General features: G+C 45.4%; 1 protein-coding gene across 1 annotated transcript in view; it reads right to left on the reverse strand.

Moving 5' to 3' along the window:
• Positions 1 to 1,231, reverse strand: part of LOC308363538 (uncharacterized protein) — a gene marked incomplete at both ends in the record, with an annotated part of 50,329 nt that extends 49,098 nt beyond the window's left edge. The window contains one exon of the mRNA XM_080836343.1: positions 1,147 to 1,231. Coding sequence (XP_080692469.1) covers positions 1,147 to 1,231 — 85 coding nt within the window. The remainder of the gene's footprint in view (positions 1 to 1,146) is intronic.

Raw genomic sequence — 1,231 nt, forward strand, 5'->3', positions numbered from 1 at the left:
ACAGTATATCGTACTAACCCAATACAAGGATGATATGCTTTAATCCTCAATAATATCAGCCCCTTTACACTGTCTGTATGTGTGTGCGTTAGTGTGTGTGTGTTGTGTATGTGTGTGTCTGTATGAGTCTTGCTGTGTTGTGTCTGGTATGAGTGTGTGTGTGTGTGTGAGTGTGTGTATGTGTGTGTGTGTGTGTGTGTGTGTGTGTGTGTAGTGGGGAAAATAAGTATTTGAACCCCTGCCGATTTTGCAAGTTTGCCCACTTGCAAATAAATGTGTGATCTATAATTGTAATGGTAGATCTATTTTATTAGTGAGAGACAGAATATCAACAACAAAAAACATCCAGAAAAACGGCATTTTATAACAGTTATGAATTGATTTGCATAAGTATTTGAACCCCTAACAAAACATGACTTAGTACCTGGTGGAGAAACCCTTGTTGGCAAGCACAGACGTCAGACTGTTCGTCTAGTTGGTCACCAGGTTTACACACATCTCAGGAGTGATTTTGGTCCACTCCTCTTTGCAGATCCTTTCCAAATCCTTAAACGTTGCGTTTTCAATGGGAGGGAATGAGGTTCAAGCCCAATATTCCACGGTACATGGCCCCATCCATTGTCCCCCTCAATGCGGTGGAGTCGTCCTGTTCCCCTTGGCAAGAGAAACAGCCCCATAAAATGATGTTTTCCACCTCCATGCTTGACGGTGGGGGATGGTGTTCTTGGGGTCATATTCAGCATTTATCCCCCTCCAAACGCGGGCAAGTCGTGTTGATGCCAAAGAGCTTGATTTTAGTCTCATCTGACCACATCCTGTGTTCATTGGCAAACTTCAGACGGCCCTGTACATGTGCTTCCTTGAGCAGGGGGACCTTGCGAGCTCTGCAGGACTTCAAACCATTACGGCATAGTGTGTTGCCAATGGTTTTCTTGGTGACTGGGGGTCCCTGCTGCCTTGAGATCATTTACAAGCTTCCTCCTGTAGTTCTGGGGTTATTCTGCACGTTTCGGATGATCACCGATACTGCACAAGGCGAGATCTTACATGGAGCCCCAGACCGAGGGTGATTGACAGTTGTTTGGTGTTGTTTCCATTTGCGAATAATTGCACCAACAGTTGTCTGCTTCTCGCCCAGCTGCTTGCCGATGGTTTTGTAGCCCATTTGAGACTTGTGCAGGTCTTCAATCTCATCTCTGACGTCCTTTGACAACTCTTTGGTCTTGCTCAT

The sequence above is a fragment of the Sprattus sprattus genome, assembly GCF_963457725.1.
Source record: "Sprattus sprattus genome assembly, chromosome: 4".
In the NCBI taxonomy this organism is placed as follows: Eukaryota; Metazoa; Chordata; class Actinopteri; order Clupeiformes; family Clupeidae; genus Sprattus; species Sprattus sprattus.